A 22,466-nucleotide genomic window follows, 5' to 3' on the forward strand; every position below is an offset into this window, starting at 1 on the left:
AAAGCTTGGATACACTTAATATATAAATTCAGCTCCTATATAATAAATATTTGTTCCCCAAATCAGATTATTTGTAATTTTAAAATGTGTTGACAATTGTACTTTTTCATACATAAAGAAAACTGGTTGCATTATTTGTTAAGAAAAATGTGAAATATGAGTTTTAGGAATGTTAACAGAGAATGATTTAAAATAAAAGTTATTGAGATAAAAATTTTCTAGTTTAAAAATCTCATCTTTATAAACCACATTCAATGGGCATTCATAACATTTTATTGTGAAATCTGAGACATCTGCGCTGCATAAGTCATCAGGACTCTACAACAAATCAACATGATTTTACAATTTGTTACAGGAAATTCTTGCCCAAGAAGATAGACTGTACATGGGTAATAATTTCATAGTTAGCTTTAGGAACTTCCAGAAAATCCATCCATCTGAACAATGGTTGCTAATCTGGGTAGAACATTAAGATCAAAATCTAAGAAGCCTTTCCTTCTCACATAACAGATCACAGAACGCTGCAGATCCCCTTCCTTATCTGACAACTGTTCACAAATCTGTCTCCAAGGGCTCACCTTGCTAGGCCCACCAAACCTAAACTAATAAATATACCAAGAACTATGTCCAACTTTTCAGCTCCCTGCATTTATGGCCCACCTTCACTCCAACCTAAATTTCAAAACCATCTAAAAATCATCTTTGAAAACTCCTCTAAAAGACGTCTAAGATTATGTCATTGTAGTGTTTTCCCTTACTGCAGGAATAAACTAAGCCTTACCTGATAAACAGGTTAAATCTTTGGGGGAAGTTGGCAGTAGAAATTGCAGTGAAGAGAGTTCACAAGAGTTTGGGGAATGCTGAATCCTGTGCTTTAGATTTGAAGCAAATCTGGAGTAGTTTGGAACCTCCATTTTATAGTCAAGAGAGAGGTTAGGCATCAACAGATTGAGTCATGTAATGTAGAAAGCCAGGGAAGAAAAAAAATACCAGAGGGAGGAAATCTTGTGAAAAGGAAGATAGCACTTGTAGAACTTCCTTTATTTCCTGTCTTCATGCATGATGGACACCAGATACACAGACAAAAATGAGAAACTCTGAATGAGTCTGTTAGAGTTAGCTAAAGCCAAGAATTACTTAACATCACATTACGGTTTGCATTACTTTAATCACATTGATCTTGAGATTGTGCTCTTATATTTTGCACCTTCACTTCCCACCCACCAAACCCCCAATTTTTAACATTTCTGATGCAGTTTAGGCATGATTCCTTCAGGAAAGTTTTCTCCAACTGTCAGGGAAGGGTTGAGTAGCTCCCTGCTCATATCTCTTATCACAGGGCTCAGACACTAACTATATTTTATCTGTTTACATGGCCTATCTTTCCCATTTTTCCTAGTTTCTTGGGAACAAATACAAGAACTTATTCATATTTGAGTCTCTCTGATTTTCATGGTACCTGACAAATTATGGGGCTCAATAAATGTTAGTTGACGTAGAGTGGAGGGTGAGGTGGGAGGATTCTAGTGGTTGGGTCAGAAAATGGAATTTTAAATCTTGAAGTCTTTAAGTATAGAGTACCTCTCACTTAGCTGAGCTGCAACATAGAGGTGAGTCACGGGATGGCAGTGAAGTCATAGAACCAAGAGGCCAAGGTCATTTATGATAGCACCTGCTGGGAAAATTAACAAGGGGTGGAGCGAGGGATAGCTGGCTTCCAGGGAACTGGCACCAGGATGTGGGTTGGGGTAGGGATTTGGTGCCAGTTCCTACTTTGGAGTTGTCTCCTCCTATGAGCCAGAGAAGGTGAAGGCAGCCAAGAACCCCTTAGAGAGATAAGGCCGGTGTTTCAGATAAGAGTGGTGACAGGCGCTTAGTAGCTGGACACAAAAGCCCACAATCACCCTCCACAGCCACAAGCTGCCTCCTCACAGCTTCGGCTGCCTGTACACTCTCATTGCCAGGTATTTTACTCTTTTTTTTTTTTTCAATTATTTTATTTTATTTATTCATTAAAAAATATATTACATTCAAAAAATATGAGGTCCTCATTCACCCCCACCGCCCCCACCCCACCACTCCCCCCACAGTAACACTCTCCCCATCATCATGACACATCCATTGCATCTGGTGAGTACATCTCTGGGCATCGCTGCACCCCATGGCCAATGGTCCACACCATAGCCCACACTCTCCCACGTTCCATCCAGTGGGCCATGGGAGGACGTACAATGTCTGGCAATTGTCCCTGCAGCACCACCCAGGACAACTCCAAGTCCCAAAAATGCCTCCACATCTCATCTCTTCCTCCCATTCCCCACACTCAGCAGCCACCATGGCCACTTTTTCCACACCAATGCCACATTTTCTCGATTATTAACCACAATAGTTCATGAATAGAATATCATTAAGTCCACTCTAATCCTTACTGTATTCCTCCTTCCTGTGGACCTTGGCTTGGTTGTGTCCATTCCACATCTATGTCAAGAGGGGGTTTATATTACACATGGATACTGGATGCAATGCAATCCTCCTACTTTCAGTTGTAGGCACTCTAGGCTCCATGGTGTGGTGGTTGACATTCTTCAACTCCATGTTAGCTGAGTGGGGTAAGTCCAATAAATCAGAGGGTAGGAGCTGAAGTCTGTTGAGGCTCAGGGCCTGGCTATCACATTGTCAGTCCAGAGATTCAAATCCCCTAGATATCTTAAACCCCAGCACCAACTACAATTCCAGTAAAGTAGCATGAAAGGCTTGTGAAAAGAGATCACATCTGAGTCGAGCTCCATCACGCAGAAACACCAACTCCAAAGAAGGGCCAACTGACATGGCAGTGAACTCCATCTGCCATGACCATAAAACCTGTGGGTCTCTTTAGCCCTCAAAAGAACCAATACCTGGGGTTGTATCTACTTTATCTGTCTCTGAGACTCTGCTCAGGTGTGCATAAGGACAATCCTTCTGACAACCTCCAGACTCTTTTTTAGAGACTCATAGCCATATAAACTCATTTGTCCTTTCCATTTCCCCCTTAATTTAGGTCAAACAGCATTTTTAACACCTGTTATTATATGTAGACAGGGATATTCTGCTGGTCCGCGTTAAACCTTTAATTCAAGATCATTTTCTAGTTACGTCATCAGCTGGTACTTGGTAGTGATCCCTCGGCGCCAGGAAAGCTCATCCCAAGGTGTCATGTCCCACGCTGGGGGGAAGGCAGTGCATTTACATTCTGAGTTTGGCTTCGAGACTGGCCACATTTGAGTAACACAGAGGCTGTCAGGAGGGAACTCCTAGGCACACTGCTGCTCTAGGCCTTGTTCTTATTTCAGGTGTATAGGCTCACAAGCATAGTCATTAGTATCAGGGGCTCACTGTTGGACCCTCATTCCTTCCTGGTCCTTGCCATTGCACCCAGGGGACTGCCGCTGCTCCCCTAGGGACCATGACAGAGCACCCCCTGGCCAGGAACCCAGTACCCCCCCAGCTGTTGTTTTTAATTGTTTCCACTATGAGTATATCCAAACATTTCCATGCACCCTGGACACATGCCCTGTATAACTCCCTGTCATCCATATGTCCCTGGTCAATGACATCCCATACCAGTATTCCTCCACTGCCATTGTTGAACCACTCTGTGATCCAAAACTTTCTGAAAAGTGAAGCCCAATATAATGCCAGGTTCCCTTAACAGTAAAATGGAATATAGTGATGAATTTAAAGGTTAGATATAAAATACATATTGATTTGGAAAAATTCTACATCCTATATTTTTCTTTTTTCTTTTTTTCCTAATTATTGAGCTTCTCTTCACAAGAGCCATAGATCACAGTAATTCATATATATAATATACAGTACTCCCCATATTCAATATAAAACCTTTTCCCTTCCACAGCGGTATTCTTTTAACTTATTCATATCATATTTACTGAAACTGATGTACAGATATTGAGACAATAGCTTTCAAACAAGGTAACATTTGTGTTTACATTGTGGTTTATACTTTAGGCTATACAGTTTTCTAAATTTTTAGTTTTCCTATGTTTTACATTATGGTTTACATTATTAGTCTGTCATCCCCTATATGTTTTTGGTGTAATATTACATGTTTTATATCCATCCTTGTGTACTCTTGTGAAACACTTCTACTGCCCTCACGTTGGTTCCATCTATTCAATATCTCCCTTGGAGCACACAATGACAGTCAATCTTCATTTCTTGAGGAGCTATGTTCAGAGATACTTGCAACAGTGTTGAGGGCTTGACTTGCTCAACTACCCTAATGCTCTGGGAGCCACCATTTCTCTTGAGACATACAGTTCCCTCTATTTGATGGCATTAGTCCTCCCCAGGATGTGGGTCTACCTTCACTCTCATTACATGGGTCTCTACCCAATGGTATAACCCACTCTGGCAAAATGAGCATTCAGATATTCCCTAGGAGTCGGTCCTGCGTCAGATTATCCCCTTTAAGTATCTTAAACAGGTAACTTCCCTAATTATATTTTGAAAAGGTTTTCTCAGCATTATACTCTCAACCAACACCTGACAATCTCCTATGTTCGTATGTTGCCCTATTCTCCCCCCAATTTCTTGGGCAATATTACCCATCCGCCCATCCCTAGCCCCCCTCAAACCCACAAAGCCCCACCCAAAGGTAACCTTACGCCCCCATTTTATCCCTTCCTTGTACACATACTTACCTCCAGCTTATCATAGATTTCACCCATGTAGATGTCAGCTTACATCCTTCCTCTACCCCCCGATTTCCTGTAAGCCTATCTTCCGTCTCTAGCTCTCTGAGGCAGCTTGCTTATTTCATATCATTGAGGTCATGTAGTGTTTGTCCTTCAATGCCTGGGTTGCTTCACTCAACACAAGGTTCTCAAGATTCATCCATGTTATCACGTGTGTTTGTAGTGTATTTGTTCTTAAAGCCGAGTAGTATTCCATTGTATGTATATACCACATTTTATTGATCCACTCATCTGTTGATGGGCATTTGGGTTGATTCCAACTTTTGGCGATAGTGAACAATGCTGCTATGAACATTGGTGTGCATATATCGGTTTGTGTCCTTGTTTTCAGTTCTGCTGGGTATATACCCAGCAGTGGAATTGCTGGGTCATATGGCAAATCTATGGTTAGTTTTTGAGAAACCGCCAAACTGTCCTCCAGAATGGTTGGATCCTTCTGCATTCCCACCAGCAGTGGATGAGTGTTCCCATTTCTTCACATCCTCTCCAGCATTTGTATTCTGTTTTTTTCATAGCTGCCAATCTTATGGGAGTAAGATGGTATCTCATTGTAGTTTTGATTTGCATTTCCCTGATAGCTAAAGATTTGGAGCATTTTTTCATGTGCTTTTTAGCCATTTGTATTTCTTCTTTGGGGAAATGTCTGTTTAAATCTTTTTCCCATTTTTTAAATGGGTTGTTTATCTTTTTATTTTCAAGATATAGGAGCTCTTTATATATGAAAGTTATAAATCTCTTATCGGATATATGGTTGCCAAATATTTTCTCCCATTGTGTAGGCTCTCTTTTTACTTTCTTGACAAACTCCTTTGAGGTGCAGAAGGCTTTAATTTTGATAAGTCCCATTTATCTATTTGTTCTTTTGCTGCTCATGCTTTTGATGTGACATTCATGAAGCCATTTCCTATTACAAGGTCTTGCAGATATTTCCCTACACTGCTTTCCAAGGTCTTTATGGTCTTGGCTCTTATATTTAGGTCTTTGATCCATGTTGAGTTGATCTTTGTATAAGGTGTGAGATGGTAATCCTCTTTCATTCTTCTACATATGGATATCCAGTTTTCCAGGCACCATTTGTTGAATAGGCCATTCTCTCCCAGTTGAGAGGGTCTGGTGGCTTTATCGAATATTATATGGCTATATATATGAGGTTCTATATCAGAACTTTCAATTCGATTCCATTGGTCTGTGTGTCTCTCCTTATGCCAATACCATGCTGTTTTCACTACTATAGCTTTGTAGTATGTTTTGAAGTCAGGTAGTGTGATTCCTTCAATTTCGTTTTTCTTTTTCAATATGTCTTTGGCTATTCGGGGCCTCTTTCCTTTCCAAATAAATTTCATAGTTAGCTTTTCTAGTTCCTTAAAGAAGGTTGTGTTGATTTTTATTGGGATTGCATTGACTGTGTAGATCAGTTTTGGTAGGATAGACATCTTAATAATATTTAGTCTTCCTATCCATGAACAGGGAAGGTATTTTACTCTTGAGAGAGAACTCCGGCTTTACCAAAGGCGCAGGCGCCGCCGACCTCGAGCTCACACACTGGCTTCACGGCACCTGGCGTGGCCCGACGCCCGAGAGGCGGTGCCTCCCCGGAACAACCTGTGACAGGAGGGGGTGACCTGTGTTTCTCCTAAAAACGGCTTCAGACTATGAGTTCAAAACCAGAGGGACTCCTCTCAGGCCGACCGAGGAGTCCCCTTTAAGGTCCAGCTCTGGCCCCAAATCCCTCCCTTAGGAAGAGCGCCACCCGCCCCAGAGAGGAAGGCGCGACCGGAAGGGGCGGGCCCTGGCGCGGGGGTCCCGCCACAATGGCTTCCCGTGGGGTCCTTGGTGTTTTCCTTCTCTCTGTTCTCCCCCTCTTGTGCCTGGAACTCCGACGTGGTAGCCCGGATCTAGGTAAGCGTTGACTTTTGCCCTCTGCCTCTCACCCGGTGTCCTGACCCACGTAGGTCGCTTAGAATTTCTTATCTTGAAGGCCGCGTTGCCCAAGGGCGGCTTTGACTACGGCTCCCAGGCTGCACCGCGCCCGGCCCCGCTTCCGGCGCCGGCCTGGCGGACCCTGCTGGGAGCGGGTCTCCCGGGGTTGTGGGGCTGAGGCGGGAGCTGGGGTGAACTTCGCGGGAGGACTTTCCCTCCAGGCTTAGCTGTTCTCACAGTGAATGCCCACTCTAGGTCGGGCTTGGCACCAGGCTCCCGGCGTACATGTTACAAGCTCTGGGGAAGTTTTTCGAGTGGAAGGACCAAGGCTAAAATCCCAGACACAGAGACGCAGACTACTTTCAAATTGCCCCGCATGCCCCCACGGGCACAATCATAGTGATTTGATGAAGGCTTTCTGAGGTATTTTAGCTGAGATTTGAAGGATGGTTAGGAGCCATCCCTGTGAAAAACCAGAGGAAGAACATTCCAGGCATATGTGATTGTGACATGTTACAGGAACGGGATGAAGGACATTGGCTGGATCGAGGAGAGTAAGGTGGAGACTGGCTCAAGATGATAACATTTATTGAGCCCCTGTTGTAATCCAAACATGTGATGTTTATCATTATTTCATTTAATCTGCACCACAGCCATAGGGGGTAGATACTTTTATAATTCCCATTTTACAGTTAAGAATCAGATACATGGAAAAGTGTCTTTCCTAAGGTTGTTTAAAGGTCACTCTGGATTCTGTGTGGATAAAATTTGAAAAGCTGTAGTAGAAGCAGTAAGGCAAGTTAGGTGTTTGAAGTAGGCAAGTAGTAATGATAGCCTGGATGAACAGAGAGATGAAATGTGGACAGATTTGGGATTATTGAGGAAGTAGAATGAAGAGACCTTGTTGATGGGTTGACGTTTTGGTTGAGAGGAAAAGATTCAAGATTGATTTCCACAGATGGTGTTGAACAACTCTAGGTAGTCAGAGTGCCATTGAGAAGAAGAAACAGGATTACTGAGGAGAACGGAGAATCAGGAGTTCGGTTTGGAAATATTAATGTTCAGTTTACATGTCTTGTCTCCCTTATTGAGTTCTAAGGGTAGAGACGATGATGAACCTTAGCTTTGTGTATCTCCACCCTGCTTCTCCACCTTCCCTTTCGCCAGAGAGTCAGATACAGAAATGTTGCTTGAAATAGGAAATTCAACAAAATGTTTTTTCTAAGCATTTGCAGAGAACCCATCCCCCCAACCAAACCTTTATCAAAATGAAATAAAAGAATGTTAACTTCACATTCATCTGTTACAAAAGTTACTTGCTCCATTAACCTTTACAGCATCTATTCCTACTCTGCTCATCTATAATCTCCTACTTTGCACAAATAATTGAATCACTAGTCAATGAGAAGATGGTTACTGAGGGGTCGGAAGGAATTCTGCTCACGTGATCACTTCTGACCCCAGGGGGATAACTTCTTGAGAGCAAAAAGACCACAAACAATTTTTATTTTTATTTTAAATTTTTAAAATTTATTTTTGTATTCCCAAAACCTATCATAATGTCTAATTTAATAAAAATTAGACCAGGAATTCTAAACCATGCACCTAGGCTGAAGACAGCATTTCCTTCTGGTTCTTGGAATTTTCACTTGATGGATTCCTTTTGACTAGTATCTTCTCTCTGTGAACTGGTGTTAGTTTCCTTTGGTTTCTTTTTTTTTAAGAGATTTATTTATTTTTGTTGATTTCTCTCCCCCCCCCATGTCTGCTCTCTGTGTCCATTCACTGTGTGTTCTTCTGTGTCCGCTTGTATTCGTGTCAGCAGCACCTGAAATAGTGTCAGCAGCACCTATGTCTCTTTTTGTTGTGTCATCTTGCTGCATCAGCTCTCTGCGTGTGTGGTGCCATTCCTGGGCAGGTTGCACTTTTTTTGCACTGGGTGGCTCTCCTTACGGGGTGCATTCCTTGTTCGTGGGGGTCCCCCATGCGGGTGACACCCCCGCGTGGCATGGCACTCCTTGCGTGCATCAGCACTGCACATGGGCCAGCTCACCACATGGGTCAGGAGGCCCGGGGTTTGAACCTTGGACCTCCCGTGTGGTAGGCGGAAGCCCTATCCATTGGCCCAAATCCACTTCCCCCTTTGGTTTCTTGATATTGGGTTCTCCAAATAATAACAGTATATAAGTCTGTTTTATAAATCATACATCCCAGTGTGACAGCTGGCGGCTGTGCTTTATGTTTTATGTGGAACATTACTTACAGATACTGCTACTCTTAGCAGCTGCCCCAAATTGAGTTCCCAGAGGGAAAAGTGGAACTTCCAAACTACGCTGTATTGCTAAACATAGAAAAATAATCCCTATCTGTTTCTACTATGTAAAAGCCTTCATTGCCAATATAATTTACTTGTACTTCAGCTACATATTTTAAGAGTGTTTCTTCACATTTGTTATTCTCTGAAGTGTCCTTCTTATGGGCCTTTGAGAGTAGGAATTTAAAAAATCAACTTAATTTTAAAATTTTTACTTGGAGGGTATGCACCAAGGTACTGGTGTTGGAGGATGTCCTGATTTTAAACTACCTGAACATTACCTGTTCAGTAGTTGTTGCTGTCAAAAGTTGGAGAGAGATGATACAAAAAAAATTGTATTTCTTCCTTAAGCAATTTTTAATTGTTTCTTTTTTAAGGATTACATATATCTGTTTTCAGTTTAAAGTATTTTAAGTCTGAATATAAAAATTTTAAATAATCTTCCTTCATTCCTTTAGTTAATTGACGTACCTACCAGACCTGATCACACTGGTAAGATAGTTCCTCTGTACCTCTGCCATGTGACTTTTTTTTAAACTTTTTATTTTGAAATAATTTCAGACTTACATGGATTTACAAAATTAACACAAAAACAATACATGGAATGCCAGCGTACCCCCATGCAGATACCCAGATTTACCAACCATTAGCATTTTGCTACATTTGGTGTGTCATTTGATCTAATTATGGCTACCTATCATCTGTATTTATTTATCTATATCTATCTATCTTCTCAACATTTGAGAGTAGGTTGCATACATCATTCTCTTCTAATACTTAACACTGCCATATATATTTCCTTAGACTAGGAACACTCACTTATGTAACTACTTAATTATATCACGTTAAAGCAATTTAACATTAAGGTATACAGTCCATATTCCAGTTTATTCAGTTTCAGTAATGTCCTTTGGGGCATTTTCCTCTCCATTATTAGATCTAATCCAGGATCATGTATTGCATTTAATTATCATTCTCTCTCTCTTTCCCTCTCTCCCTCTCTCCCTCTTTAACCTCCCTAGACTACCCCTTTCAACCACATTTACATTTATAAATCAGCAGCGTTAAGTATACTCACTATAATAATATGTAACCATATTATATTCTTTGTTTTTCGCTAAATGATTTAACTACCATACATGATCACATTGGTAGGATGGTTCCTCCATATCTCTGCCATATCATTTTTAAAAATAAAATAAGGGAAGCGGACTTGGCCCAGTGGTTAGGGCATCCACCTACCACATGGGAGGTCCACGGTTCAAACCCCGGGCCTCCTTGACCCGTGTGGAGCTGGCCCATGCGCAGTGCTGATGTGTGCAAGGAGTGCCCTGCCACGCAGGGGTATCCCCCGCGTAGGGGAGCCCCATGTGCAAGGAGCGCACCCCGTAAGGAGAGCCACCCAGCGCGAAAGAAAGTGCAGCCTGCCCAAGAATGGCGCCGCACACAGAGAGAGCTGACACAGCAAGATGACACAACAAAAAGAAACACAGATTCCCGGTACCGCTGATAAGGATAGAAGTGGTCACAGAAGAACACAGCAAATGGATACCGAAAGCAGACAACTAGGGGAGGGGGGAGAAATAAATAAAAAATAACCTTTTAAAAATAAATAAATAAAATAAAATAAAAATCCTAAAAACTCCTGTAGGGTAGAAACCATTTTTTGTGTGTGGTTTAAGTCTTTTATTATGAAAAAATCTCAAACATAGAGAATAATATAATGAACCTCCTTGTACCATCACCCAGCTTTAACAATTACCAACCTTTATACAATCTTGTTTCAATTATACCTCCACCCACATCTTCTCTCCTGTATTATTTTCACTTAGCATATTTTTTGTCTGATATTATCATCTTGTAACATTAACCTATGTTCAGTTTCAAAGAAAAACAGTCATATATGCAATTTTACTGATATTTCACATTTACTATGCTATACATTCCCATCCTACATTTTTCAGCTTTCCTTTTAGTAATGTACATGACCTTAGACTTTCCCTTTTGACCACTGTCATACCCATATAATAGCACTGTTAGTACAGATGTTATGTTGCTTTCACCTTTTCTATTCATTTCCAAAGATTAACACACATCTTTTTTACCAACTCTACACAAGTCAACCCTCAGCTTTCCATTCTCTATAACCTATTCCCTGGTGACCCGTATTCAAGTTATTAATTCCATGAGATTATACAATATATTTAGTGTAGTCAGACATTATCCTTTTATGTCTGGCTTGCTTCACTTAGCATAATGTCCTTCAGGTTCATCTGTGTTGTCATATGCTTTATGACTTCATTTCTTCTTACTGCTGCATAATATTCCATCTTGTGTATATATCACAGTTTGTTTATCCATTCATTGGTTGATGGACACCTGGATTTCCATCTTTTGGCAATCGTGAATAACACTGCAATGAACATTAGTGTGCAGATGTCTGTTCACGTCACTGCTCTCAGTTCTTCTGAGCGTATATCTGGTAGTGGTATTGCTGGCTCACATGGCAAATTTATATTCAACTCTTTTAGGAATGCCACACAGTCCTCCACAGTGGCTGTACCATTCTGCATTCCCACCAACAGTGAATAAGTGTTCCTATCTCTCCACATCCTCTTCAACACTTGTAGTTTTCTGTCTTTTTAATAGTGGCCATTCTAATAGGTGTGAATCATTATAATTTTGATTTTCATTTCCCTAATCTCTAGTGATGTTGAACATTTTTTCATGTGTTTTTTTATCATTTGTATTTCTTCTCTGGACAAATGTTTATTCAAGTCTTTTGCCCAATTTTAAACTGGGTTTCTTTTTATTGTTGAGTTGTAGCATCTCTGTATATCATGGGTCTTAAACCCTTATTGGATATATGATTTCCAAATGTTTTCTCCCATTGAATTGGCTGCCTTTTCATCCTTTTGACAAAGTCCTTTGAGGTACAGAAGTGTTTAATTTTGAGAAGGCCCTATTAGTTTCTATTTTCTTTTATTGCTTGTGCTTTGGGTATAAGGTCCAAGAAACCACCACCTACCACAAGATCTTTAAGATGTTAAAAACCATTTTTCCCCCCTTAGATGGCTCTGTTGTCTGTCTGCTCATTGTCTCTGTTCATTGTGTCTGCTCATTGTCTCTGCTCGTCTTCTTTATGAGGTACCAGGAACCAAACCTGGGACCTCCCATGTGAGAGGCGGGTGCACAACCACTTGAGCCACATCTGCTCCCAGTTTGTTGTGTCAGCTCATTGCATCTGCTCACCTTCTTTAGGAGGCACTGGGAACCGAACCCAGGACCTCCCAGCTGCTTGAGCGACATCCACTTTAGAACCATTTTTAATCCAACTTTTAATCTCCCTTCTTTCACCACTTAGCAAAATATATTCTCAAAGTAAGTACTTGTGTACATTTTTACTGATTTAATTTTCATCTTAGATCTTAAACTATTGTGATACAAGACTAAATGCTGAATTTTTACTTCTTCTAGGCATACATGTCAATGGTAATTTTACTTACCAATGACTTTATAAATATTGAGAAATAGAGAAGCACACAGTTGAAGAATTTTACCATAAGAAATAAGAATTTAGTGTTTCAGTGGTATATTAGAGTTCTCTAGAGAAACAAAACCAACAGGAGAGAGAGAGCAATAGAGAGGAGAGAGATCCAAATATTAAGAGATTTACTTATAGGAGTTGGCTCACACAGCCATGGGGTTGTCAAGTCTAAATTCTGTATAGGGCCACAAGCTAGAAACTCTGCAGGTGAAGTTGTATTCCCCAGAAGAGGCTGGCTGCAGAAGGGGCAGGCGTTCTTCCTGACCGCTGAGAGCCTCACTTCTGTCTTAAGACCTGATTGGCTGCGGAGACCCCTCACTGCTGAAAGTGATCTCCTTTATTGTTTGTGGATGCAGTCAGTTTAGCTGCAATCACCTGACTCCAGATGCTGTTCCATCTACAAAATAACCTCACAGTAACAAAGAGGCGAGTGCTGGCTTGCCCAAACAACTGGGCACCTTCACCTAACCAGGCTGGCACATGCAATTAGCCATCACAAGTGGGAATGAGTTTTAAAATAGAACTAGGACTTGACAAGTTGACACTGTCACAATTTAATTCCTAATTATGTGTGTGATTTTCCCTTCTCAGAGAAAAGGAAACCAGAGCTTATTCATTATGATAGTCATAATAGTTATAATGTAGCCAGTCACTCTTAACTTTACCTGTATTCCTAAAACAGAAGATGCTTGTTTCAGATGTTTATTTTCTGAAACTTATTCTGTTAATGACAACTATTATGAATTTTATTGCACAAAAGAGAACATTATATGAAAATAATTAAGGCAGTTGCATAAAATAACTTTTAGTATACTTTCAGTACAAATAATCTTCCAATGTATTATGATTTATAATTAATATTAAGAAAAATATTTTAAATTTTAATTGTACTTTTTTTTTTCCTTTATAAGGAATTAAAGATTTCATTTTGCTGTGTGGCCGGATTTTCTTATTGCTTGCTCTTCTTACTTTGATCATTTCTGTGACTACCTCATGGGTTAACTCATTTAAATCTTCCGAAGTTTATCTGAAAGGTAAGTTTATTCTTTATGATACCCTCTTAATACTTTTCTACTCAAATTTTTTCTTTGTTTATTCTAGAACTTCATTAAGAACCATTTTAATAATTTGTCTTTTATTTTATTTACTTTTAATTAATTTATGATGTGTAATTTCAAGATAGATGAATCATTACAACTTTGTCATGATTATTTTGAAGGGACTATAAATCCTATTATTTTTATTTAAAAATTGTGGGTATTCTTATATATACATTGGAAACTATCATTTCTAAATTGATAATTATTAATTCCCTAATTTTAGATTTAATTGTCTATTTGTGCAGTTTAACTGCAGTTTGGCACCTAGAGTTTATACACTAGTCTACAAATGGTAAATGTATCTACCATTAATCTCTAGACTAGTCTTTTCACCCTTAATTTATTTTTCATTTCGTTTTAGAAAATTTATTGAGGCCCTTATATCTTGTTATACAGTTAAGTACTCTAAATTTTAGTAAATCATGCTTGTTCTTCTTTTCGTTTTGTTTTGATATGCACAAATTTGTGAGTTCTAGAAACCTTTTAAAACAATATTGTAATTAGCCCCAGAACAGATGAATCATAAAACTGAAGCCTATATTCTTATATGCTATTAGAAATTTGCCGATAGTGAATTAAATTGTGTTTTATTTTGCTCTTTATTTTTGTAAGTAAGTATAAAGGAAAATAAGCAGTGTTTCATTTATAACCCTTTCAAATCAACTGTGCATAAAACCATAATCTTAGAAGCTTACACTTATTCAGCCTAAGCATTAAATATGTGGGAGTTTCAGGTTCTCACAGTTGAAGATTTTAGAAAATTTTTTTCTTCTTTTAATAAATTATTTCATCTTTTATACTTCAAATTGCTCACCTGGGAAATTAAATAAGAGTTTTGTAACTTCTCTTAGAAAGTTTGTGTTAAATGCATTTTTGATACCAGGAAGGGTATCTGCTGTATACATTAAACTACCAGGTCAGATATTCTGTGTTTCACAATTAAGGGAAATGTGCACTTGTCATGTGTCTGTACTTTAAGTTGTACATTTATGTTGTTGTAGTTGAAATCCTTTTGGCACATTTTTGGGTTGATAACTTTGAGACAGTCACTACTGAAGGTTGTAACTCTGTTATGTAATCATATTTAAGACTGTCTAGAGCCTAATTATAGTAACATTTTCTTCAAATGAATAAAATATCAGCTTTCTCACACATGTTCTGTCTTCCCTACTGTCATTAGGTATTTTTTTTTTCAAAGATTTATTTTTTTTTAAATTTATTACCCCCCCCGCCCCTAGTTGTCTGCTGTCTGTGTCCATTTGCTGTATGTTCTTCTGTGACCACTTTTATCCTTATCAGTGGCACCAGGAATCTGTGTTTCTTTTTGTTGCATCATCTTGTTGTGTCAGTTCTCCGTGTGTGTGGCACCATTCCTGGGCAGGCTGAACTTTCTTTTGCACAGGAGGCTCTCTTTACGGGGTGCACTCCTTGCACTGTGGGGCTCCCCTACAGGGGGACACCCCTGCGTGGCAGGGCACTCCTTGCGTGCATCAGCACTGCCCGTGGGCCAGCTCCACACGGGTCAAGGAGGCCCAGGGTTTGAACTGCGGACCTCCCAGGTGGTAGGCAGATGCCCTATCCATTGGGCCAAGTCTGCTTCCCTGTCATTAGGTATTGAGATACAAGTCTTCAGATTCATCCCAAACTTTAATCCTCCTTATTTTGTAAAATGCTTGCAAAATGAGGTATATCAAAAGTTCCGTATTCTATTCATGAACTATTGTGATTAGTAATCGAAGAAAATGTGGCATTGGTGTGGAGAAAGTGGCCATGGTGGCTGCTGGGGGTAGGGAGTAGGAGGAAGAGATGAGATGTAGGGGCATTTTCGGGACTTGGAGTTGTCTTGGGTGGTGCTGCGGGGACAGTTACTGGACATTGTATGTCCCCCATGGCCCACTGGGTGGAATGTGGGAGAGTGTGGGCTATGGTGTGGACCATTGGCCATGAGGTGCAGCAGTGCTCAGAGATGTATTCACCAAATGCAGCGAATGTCTCATGATGATGGAGGAGGTTGTTGTTATGGGGGGAGCAGTGGGATGAGGCGGGGGGTATATGGGGACCTCATATTTTTTGAATGTAATATTAAAAAAATAAAGACAAAAAAAAAGTTTACTGGAACACACACACACACACAAAGTTCAGAAGCTGTCAGTTCTCATTGACTTTAAGAATTATCCCCTGCTATTGATTTATTTAAAGTTTATATTCTTTGACTCTGAGTTTGGAAGGAGTCTTAAGTTCACTGACTGATCACGTAACAAGTTAGTGGCCAAATTGGGCCTTCCAATTTTTTATTGCCCTTTCCTGCCCTAATCTTTGTGTTTTAAACTTGAAAAAATGTTTACTGCCACAGCGATCAAGTTGCTGACAGATGAGAAAGCAACTATTTAAGGAGCGAGGCTGTTCAAAGGATGTATTTTCCTAAGAGATGGGTCATTCCTCAGGGGAATGCCGTTTCTGGTACATTTTTTAATATTTGTGAACTCTCTTGAACGTCATTATGGCTGCAACAGCAGACGTGCTTCCTCTGATGGCCAGGGATGACGACGGGTTCAGGCATCTAGGAGCTGTTGGGCACACCCTGCCTTGGGAACTGTGCGTGTGGTTTCCAAGTCACCTTCAGGGGTGACTGAGGGGCAGCCTTCCTGCCTGCAGTGCAGCGCTGCGCTCTTCGTGCCCAGTGCTGGGCACCGCGCCGCTCTGTGGAGCTCCTGAAGCCCCGTTGGGGGCCCACAGAAGAAAACCCACCAGATTCATTCCTGCCGACTCCCTGCCAGAACTATGACATATAATAGAAATAACCTGTCAGAGAATTTTTGTTTCAGAACAGAGCTTTTATTACAGCCTTTTCTTTTAGATTTCTTTATTTCAGCTGCCTGTCTGAATCTGTTTCTTGATTTGAAAAATGTAATGTTACGTAAGGCTTCTTATCTCTCCCACAATGTTAAAATGTACAGACTGTTTTCAGGGAAAGTAGCGTTCAACTTATTGATACTTTGAAATTAAAAAGCATTTTTATGCTTTGATGTGTTAGAAGAAGAAGAAGAAGAGAAGAATGAGAAAATGCAAAAGCTTGTGCGAAATAAACAACAAGAGGCACAGAGTGAACAGGTAAAGCATTACTTCTAGACATACAAAAAGAATACAGAAATATCTGGGGCATTTAAAATTGAGGTCTGTTGCTTTCTATGTTTGTGCCAAGACTAAGTTTTTTGTTGAGGTGAAATTATTCAATGTAATAGTAACGTTTTTAAAGTGAACCATCCAGTGGACATTGGTAATATTGTACAACCACTCCCTCTATTTAGTTCCAAAACAAAAGAAAACCCCATGCCAATGAAGCAGTCACTCTCCATTTGTCCCCAGCCCCTGGTAACTACCAGTCAGCTCTCTCTGTCTCTGTGGATTTACCTATTTTGGATAGTTCATAAACATGGAATCATACAACACGTGGCATTTTGTATCTGTCTTCTTTCACTTAGCATAATGTTTTCAAGTTTATCCATGATGTACCAGCTATTAGTATGTTATTCCTTTTTCTGGAAATAATACTCCATAGATGGTTATACCACAGTTTGTTTCTCCATTCATCTGTTGATGAACATTTGGATTGTTTCTACCTTTTAGCCATTGTGAACAGTGCTGCTATGAACATTGGTGTACAAGTATGTGTTGGAGTACCGGTTTTCAATTCTTTGGAGTCTACATAGGAATGGAATTGCTTAGTCATGGTAATAGTACGTTTAGCTTTCTGAAGAACCACCAGTCTGCTTTCAATAGCAGCTTCACCATTTTACATTCCCGCTGGGAATGCACAATGGTTCCAATATTTCCACATCCTCGTCAATACATTTTAAAAATTATACCATCCTGATGGATGTGTAGTAGCTTGTTGTAATGGTTTTGATTTGCATTTCAAATGACTAAAGGTTTTGAGTGTGTTTTGATGTGTTTATTGGACATTTGCATATCTTCTTGGTAGAAATGTTTATTCAAGTCCTGGCCTTTTTAATCGGGTTGACCCTCTAGAAAGTCCTGTTCGTCTCGTGTGCAAGATCCCATCCCAACATCCCCAGAGCCTTAAAGCATTTCAGTAACAACTCCAAGTCCAAATCAGTAATGGGTGTGGTTTGTCCTGGAGCAAAATTCCTCTCCATCTGTGGATCTGTGACACCCCAAAAACAAGTTCTCTGCTTTCAGAATACAATGTTGGGACAGGCATAGGATAGATAGTACCATTCCAGAAGGGAGAAATTGGAAGGAAGAAAGGCGTCATGGGTCCCAAGCAAATCTGAAACCCAGCAGGGCAAACGCTATCAAATTCAACTGAGAGTCATCTGTGGTTCAGTGCTTTGTCCCCTGGGCCTGCCCCACCCTCTCAGAGCACCAGGCCAGCAGCCTCTCCCGGAACACCAGGGCAGACGACCCACCCCTTCCAAATGCTCCTGTGGGCTTGCCCTTTCCAAATGCTCTGGGGTGTGTCCTTTCCAAACGTTGGGGTTTGCCCTCTGGCCCTGCCCTTCCCTCTCCAAATGCCAAGGCCAAAGACCTGCCCTATCCAAAGTCCTTGTTGGTGGTCCGTCTCTTGGCCCAGACCTCTGGTTCCACGGTTCTACCCTTGAAGTTATTTCTCCTTCATTTCATCCCATCTCTCTCCCTTTCACTCAAGGCTGGTAGTGCTTCTGCTCATATCAAATTCTCAAAAACCTTGTCAGCTTTCCTTGCAAATTAGGGAATCCATGCACTCAAGACAAAAGGACCTTCCACAGATCCTTTCCGGATAATTGCATTTCCAATCCTGACTTCCTCCAAGATTGATGACTGGGCCCATGAGTCATTTGCCTAATCTCTTCAGCAAACAGCTGTTCAGCCACACCTTCTTTATCAGAGGGTTGTTCTCCCACACCCTCAGCAAAGCCTGTTCTCTGGGAACCCACCTCCTGGGAGCTCAGGAGGGTGCTGAGAGAGCCACTCCTAATCTCAGAGCATGCTATGCTGAGAATTTTCCAAGTCATCAAGTCCTGGTTCCTTTTGCTTAACAGGTTAGTCCTCAGTTTATCCCTTTGCTATCTAATTTTACTATAAGTAGCAAGGAGAATCCAGGCTGCACCTTTTACACTTTGCTTGGAAATCTCCTCAGCTAAATATCCATATTCATCACTTAAAAGTTCTGCCTGCCATCCAACATCAGAACAGTTTCATCAAGTTCTCTGCCACCATAAAATAAGTATCACTTTTCCTCCAGTTTCTAATTCATCATTTCCTTCCAAGAACTCACCGGAAGTACATTTAATGTCCATATTTTGTTAATGACCATCTGTGTATTCTCTAAGAGAAGAAAAACTTCTACAAAAACAATTCAGGCATTTTCTTTCAAGTACTTCGAAATTCTTCATCCTCTCCCCATTACGTAATTCCAAAGCCTTTTGTAACAGAAGCACCCTACTTTCCAGTACCAAAAACTGCCTACTTTGCCAGTGTTGCTGTGACACACAGCTCACGCTGGTTGGCTTAAACAATAGGAATTTATTATCTCACAGTTCTGGAGGCTGACAACAAGGTACTGGCAGGGCTTTCTTTCTCAGTCTGTAGCATTCCAGCAGTCCCTCATCACGGGGTGATCCCTCTCCCCTCTTGAGTCTGCTTCTCTGGTTTCTGCTGACTTGTGGCTTTTTACCTCCATGTCTAGTTTCCTTCACTTAAAAAGATGCCTGTCAAATGGATTAAGGTTCACCCTAATTCAATTAGGCCTCATCTAAATAGGAGCTTCGAAGATCCTATGCACAAACTAGTAATAAAATCTTCAACGGTCCTAGTTACAAATGTGTTCATACCACTAGAACTGGGGTGGAGTTCAGGGAGATTGAGACGTAACCATTTCTTTATGGGGGACATGATTTAATCCCCAGCATATCCTTAGCTCCTAGTAAGTTTTTGATGCACCAAAACCACATTAAGGGAAGCGGATTTGGCCCAATAGATAGGGTGTCTGCGTACCACATGGGAGGTCCAAGGTTCAAACCCAGGGCCTCCTGACCCGTGTGGGGCTGGTCCATGGGCAGTGCTGATGTGCGCAAGGAGTGCCCTGCCATGCAGGGGTGTCCCCCGCTTAGGGGAGCCCCATGCACAAGGAGTGTGCCCCGTAAGGAGAGCCACCCAGCACGAAAGAAAGTGCAGCCTGACCAGGAATGGTGCCATGCACACGGAGAGCTGACACATCAAGGTGATGCAACAAAAAGATACACAGATTCCAGGTGCCACTGACAAGAATACAAGCAGACACAGAAGAACACACAGTGAATGGACACAGAGAGCAGACAACTGGGGGGCGGGCAGAGAAGGGGAGAGAAATAAATTTTAAAAAATAAATCTTTAAAAAAAAACACATTAAATGATATATATACGGACTACCATTCAACCACAACATTTGAACTTTGTTGTTGTTGTTTTTAATAACAGGGCAATACTTTATTTGCTTTTACCTTTAGTATAGAAGGAGTATATCCCAAAAGAAGTCAACTCTTCAACTCTAGAATTACAGAAAATATAGTGTCTTTGCCTGCCTTTTAATTCACATATTCATTCCATGATTGTTTCTTAATTCCTACTTAAATATTCTTTGTCTAAAGAAAATGCTTTAGGACCAAATTGTAAGGATATACAGATAAGTTGCTTTAAATCCACAAAATATTCACATTATAATATCTGTAAATCTGTATAATGCTAACTTAAGGCACAATTCTTTTTTGAAGTAGAGCATTATTCCTGTAATTATTATTTCATATTGTTATACTTGCCTGTGTTTTTTTTCCTGTTATGTAATGTGTTTTTAAAATTAAAACTTTTTGTTTTGAGATAATTGTAAGCATGCAGTTTTAAAAAATAATACAGATTGATTCTTGTACCCTTTACCCAGTTTCTCCCAGTGGTAACATCTTGCAAAAGCTATAGTACAATATCACAACCAATGGCAGTAAAGTCCATGGATATTATTCAGAGCTCACCAGTTTTGCATGTATTTGTGTGTGTGTGTGTGTGTGTGTGTGTGTGTGTACTTGGTTCGGTGCAATTTTATCACATGTATCCATTACCATAAATAAGTTCTTTCACCACATGTATCCTTCCTGTTGTCCTTTTATAATCATATCCACCTTCTTCCCCTTGGCAACCTAGAACATTTGTTTTTAGTTGTATCATATACAAATACAAAATTTTAGAGACCAAAACAAAAGCTAAGTGTGTACTGCCTTTTTTGGTAAAATGGAGTCAAATGTGAAAACATAGTTTCTTAACCAGTTCTTATTTGCAACTTCATAGACAATGTAAATTTTTAGGAACATTAATGTATAGCAATAATACCTAATTTATTTTTCTGGACAGGCGATCAGATACATAGAGAATGTTTTAAAACCTCACCAGGAAATGAGGTTGAAAAAACTGGAAGAGCGCTTTTATCGGATGTCGGGTGAAACCTGGAAGTTAAGCAACGGTCACAAACTTGGGGTTAGAAAATACTCTCATTTTATATTTTGAATTCTGCTATCCCTGTGTTTCCTTCTATAGTTATGGATAATTTTAATTGAAAAGGTTAAGCTGTTAGTACAGTCTGTTTTTTAGGAGTTATTACTAATTGTGATTGTACATCAGTTTTTATTTAGTATGCTTGTGTGTTGAGTGGTTAAGTGGTTTTTGCTGCTTATAGAATATATAGCTTGGATCCTTGAAAAGCCCTAACATAAGGTGATCTTTGAGAAAATTGGCAAATAAATCAATGTGTTTTCCCATGTAAGAGCATTCAGATCTTTCCTTAAGATTTCCAAGGTATTATAAACTCACATTGTATTCATAATGTCTGGGGTTTTTTAGGAGATACTGGGGATTGATTGGGACCTTGTACATGTGAAGCAGGTGCTCAGCCACTGAGCTACACCCACTCCTGGCTTTGCTTCATAAAACTTGAATTAACGTTTGACTGTTTTTTCCATTGGCCTTGGGTATGAAATTTGTCATTTGCTAATGGAGGTTTACAATCTTCAGTGCTCTCGAAGAGCAAAAAGGATAATTATAAAGATATTAAGTTTCCACGTAACAGGCCAAAGTTTTCACTTGTAAGACCATTTTGATCCCAAAGATATTTCTGTCCCTTTTGCCTTCTGTTCAGAGAGCACTGTCTTGGTTTGCCAGACTGTGGGTTGGCTTTAACAGCAAGTACTTCCTGCCTCACTGGTTCAGAGCCTAGGAGTCCAAAACCACATCACCAGCTGGGGAGTCCGGGAAGTCCTGGGGCTGGCTTAGTGCCTCCCTGGGGTGCTCAGCCTCCTGTCGTGTGGCCTGCTCTGACTTCTCTTTCTGAGGCCTCCAGCAGCGTGGACGAGGCCCACCCTGCTTTGGTTGGACTACCACTAAGCTGTAAATAATGTCCTCAGAGCGCCTCTTTACAGGGCGATCAGATCAACAGGGATACGGATTAAGGTTATGAACTTTCTTTCGTTAGGGTGCATAAGTCAATTTACCATCTGTACCTTTCACCACCTTGTAAAGAAAATGATCCATGAAAGGTGAACAGAATTGTAGCGAATCAGAATCCATTTTTATTCATTTCCTAATGATGAATGTCCTAAAATAATCATGAGTAGGTAATCAATGTGAACCATGGGCTGCAGACACTGCAGCTGCCATCTACAGTCCTTTCACGACCAGCCTGAATTTTCCTGTCCACTTTTGGGGCATTAGACATTGGTAGCGTGATTTTAGCCTGCTCACTGCCATTCTGAGTTGTTCACATTGCGCCTCACTTGTCCTGCGCCGGGCTTTTCAGCTCTATGCTC

At 40.5% G+C, this 22,466-nt stretch overlaps 1 protein-coding gene across 3 annotated transcripts in view; it reads left to right on the forward strand.

Moving 5' to 3' along the window:
* The first annotated feature begins 6,388 nt into the window (after positions 1-6,388).
* The window catches only part of UBXN8 (UBX domain protein 8), a 29,363-nt gene continuing 13,285 nt past the window's right edge, over positions 6,389-22,466 (forward strand). For all 3 annotated transcript variants that reach the window (XM_058290082.2, XM_004475166.5, XM_058290083.2), the window contains exons 1-4: positions 6,389-6,656; positions 13,450-13,572; positions 16,673-16,749; positions 21,019-21,141. In XM_058290082.2, the coding sequence (XP_058146065.1) occupies positions 6,569-6,656; positions 13,450-13,572; positions 16,673-16,749; positions 21,019-21,141 (411 nt within the window). In that variant the 5' untranslated portion in view covers positions 6,389-6,568. The remainder of the gene's footprint in view (positions 6,657-13,449; positions 13,573-16,672; positions 16,750-21,018; positions 21,142-22,466) is intronic.

The sequence above is a fragment of the Dasypus novemcinctus genome, chromosome 29 (assembly GCF_030445035.2).
Source record: "Dasypus novemcinctus isolate mDasNov1 chromosome 29, mDasNov1.1.hap2, whole genome shotgun sequence".
NCBI classification, from domain to species: domain Eukaryota; kingdom Metazoa; phylum Chordata; class Mammalia; order Cingulata; family Dasypodidae; genus Dasypus; species Dasypus novemcinctus.